This window comes from Limulus polyphemus, unplaced genomic scaffold (assembly GCF_000517525.1).
Source record: "Limulus polyphemus unplaced genomic scaffold, Limulus_polyphemus-2.1.2 Scaffold1744, whole genome shotgun sequence".
Classification (NCBI taxonomy): domain Eukaryota; kingdom Metazoa; phylum Arthropoda; class Merostomata; order Xiphosura; family Limulidae; genus Limulus; species Limulus polyphemus.
In genome coordinates this window covers 124,520-127,852 of record NW_013667354.1, presented here as the reverse complement: position 1 = coordinate 127,852, position 3,333 = coordinate 124,520, and the positions used below count along the sequence as shown (strand labels likewise).

Here is a 3,333-nt window from a genome sequence, read left to right as displayed (position 1 = left end):
TTAATTTACTTAACTACAACTACGTTAAGTAAAGTTAAGTTAAACTTAAACCTAAACTAACCTTACTACGTAGTAGTAGTAGTGTGTGTGTGTGTGTGTGTGTGTGTGTGTATATATATATATATATATATATATATATATATATACACACACACACACACATAATGAACAACAAATATTCCAAAATAAACCATACACAACTTCACAAGTTATGTTCATCAAATGTTCTTTATGTTGCTATTCTAGTATCACTACAATTGCATCTGTTACAGTTTTGAAAACTGTGTAACTCTCAAAGTGAGCAAATGCAATCTTTGACAACAACTACAGTTCCTGAATTTGACATTTATTTTCACTGACAAATATTTTACTGTTAATTCAATTATCCAAGGCTCACGTGTTACAAAGTTCACAAATAAGAGTACCACATAATAGTTAATTACTAACAAATAATTTTTTATCAGTTACTAAAATTATAATTCATTTGAAAAAATTTCCTATACAAATTAGATCGTTTATAAACAAACTTCAAGTGTCACAACTGAACAAGACAACTGAAACCTACTACACACGCTTCAAAAACGTGTTTTGTTACTAATACCAACATATAGTCTGGTAATTATATCTTATTAATAATATCTAATAAACCTTCCTTATTCTTTTAGGCACCAATTCTGTCTCTTTTAAGTTTTAGGTCCACTGCCAGTCACAAGCTACAAAGTGCACTAACTTGTAACTAAGTCCGCATGATATGATATTCTTTTATCTAATTACTTGTTGTTGTTTTTCTTTGCAAAATCTAGTCAAAGGCCAAATTTTAGTTGGTACTTCTTCTAAAGTTGATTCTAAAGTGTTATTAGTTCAACGTTATTTATATTATCTATGAAAGGTTAGCAACATTAAATTCAACAGACGAACAATAACATGATGTTAGAAAAGCTCTGATAAATAAATTTAAATTTTAAGTACAGAAGTACAATTCCAGTTCTACTGCATTAGTATTAACATTACTAAAAATATACAATAAATACAAGTCTAAACAAATAATGAGGCATGGGGTGAGCGACAAAATCATACTGTTTTAAATTAATTTAAAGACCTCGCCTATACATCGTTACCGTTACCGAGATTATTGAAAATATATAATTATAACTATTAATATCAGTGCAGTAGCGCGGGTTACGTGACAAAAAATAGCCGAAACAGAATGTCAACAGTACCTTCTTTATCTGATGGCTTCCAGTTCTTGTTTTCTACGCTCAAAGACATAGTAGAGAAACTGTGCAGGATCTTTTAAAATAAGACCCAAGACCGCATGGATACAGAAGTCAAATACACGCAACCATCCTCCAAACGAAACTAGCCATGTTGACACTCATATACTCTCGAAACCAAACTCGTTACGAATATCGACTGCTTGCTAGCAGCGCCTCCCATCAAATGTTTTATTTCCGAAACCTACTTTTGTGATATGCGCACGAGATGAGAACCTTCTCTTACAATCAATTAAAATAGGAACTGCCACTGAAGCAGCCCATTTATCGCGAGTAATAAAAGCATATGTGTGTTGTGTGTATGTACATGTTGGTCACTGCATTGCGTCCCCTTCACGCCTCAGATAATTCTATACATCTCACTTTTGCTTAGAAATTTGAATTGGACAAGGCAAATGGTATCATAGTTTTACATGGACTTGATATTATTCGTTTATACTAAATTTAGTTGTACGTTAAGATTCGTGCAAACGATGTATTAAGGACTTAAATACTGCTAAAGAGAAAAGCCTAATATTATTTCGAGAGTTTATTGTTAAGCACAAAGCTACACAATGGGATATCTGTACCTTGCCCATCACAAATGTCGAAACCCGATTTTTTGGGTTATAAATCTTAGACTTTGTCACTTGGGGACTATTTCAAGAGAAGCGTATGCTTGTATGTTATAACATGTGCCTAACTGAGATATGAAATTTCTAAATGTAACGTACACTTATTTAGTCCGACACGGAAAATGCAAAAAACGATAATCGTAATTAATTATTTTTGTTATAATCTAATGTTAAGCAAAAAATTACTTACCACTTAAATCATATAGATCATTATGTTTCGATTCCTTCTCGAAATTAAGTTGCATTTCACAAATTCTTCAATTAAAAGTTTTATTTCTTGTAAATTGGACATGCTTAGATAAAATAATAATAATAATAAATAAACTATTTCAAAATATCTCCACGCTGCTCTCTCACAACGTGAGTGTTTATTTACGTGCTACACTCGTGGATAGAAATATATTAACGCTTAATATCAATTGTGTGTAAACGATTTATTTAACACTTTCTCATTGCTATAGATATGTTATTGTTAGTGTTTTCTACCACCTTATAGATATTTTCCCATTTTATATGTAATCTTTATCAGTGTAAATACTTTATCTATTTCGAAAGGTTATTATCTTACCAGGTTGTTGCATTATCAGGTGGTAAATAAATAAAATAACAGTACACAATCACATTTTCACTCATGCCTATAACTGATCATTAAAGTGTAGTACGTAGAAATTTCGAAACTAATTAAACACAAAATACTTCGGCCGAAGCTTTTAAGGCTTCAGGCGTGAATGTGAGCAATTTCATTATTATACATGTACGACAACGTCCGCGCTTTGATGTCAAAGTAATGTTGCGTTACTTTTGTGAAGCCAATGATTAAATTCACTTTTCTCTAAAGCAAGCACGACTATAATTTATATTACACTTAGAGTTAAGATTCTTTTAATGACATTATCATTTAAGGTTGTTTAAGTTATGATGTTTTGTTATGTTTAGCCGATGGTCACTGGCCGTGAAACAATCTCTTCACTTGAAAAGGTTAGTAACCTTTAATTAAGCGATATTTAACAGCGCCCTCTCTTTTCTTTAGTACGAACTTTTAAATATCATTTACTTGGTGTAATAAGTTTGTTTGTTTGAAGTTTAGCAGAAAGGGCTATCTGTGCTCTGCCCGCCACGGGTATCGAAACCGGGTTTCTAGCATTGTAAGTCCACAGACATACCGCTGTGCCACTAGGGGACAGGTATAATAAGTGTCCCTGAAAGGAGAAAAACTTTAACACTCAATAAAACGAAAAATAAATATCTATAATAATGTACAAAAATAATTATTTTAATCTAGCATGATTCTATAAAGATATTTTTTATAATTATTTTACCTAGCATGATTCTATAAAGATATTTTTTATAATTATTTTTACATAGCATGATTCTATAAAGATATTTTTTATAATTATTTTTACCTAGCATGATTCTATAAAGATATTTTTTATAATTATTTTTAC

The 3,333-nt window shown here is 31.0% G+C and overlaps 1 protein-coding gene across 1 annotated transcript in view; it reads right to left on the bottom strand.

Moving 5' to 3' along the window:
• The window catches only part of LOC106464792 (cyclin-dependent kinase 14-like), a gene marked incomplete at its 3' end in the record, with an annotated part of 131,578 nt that extends 130,211 nt beyond the window's left edge, over positions 1-1,367 (bottom strand). Inside the window, exon 1 of the mRNA XM_013924949.2 lies at positions 1,221-1,367. Within this exon, the coding sequence (XP_013780403.1) occupies positions 1,221-1,269 (49 nt within the window). The remainder of the gene's footprint in view (positions 1-1,220) is intronic.
• Positions 1,368-3,333: the final 1,966 nt, after the last annotated feature.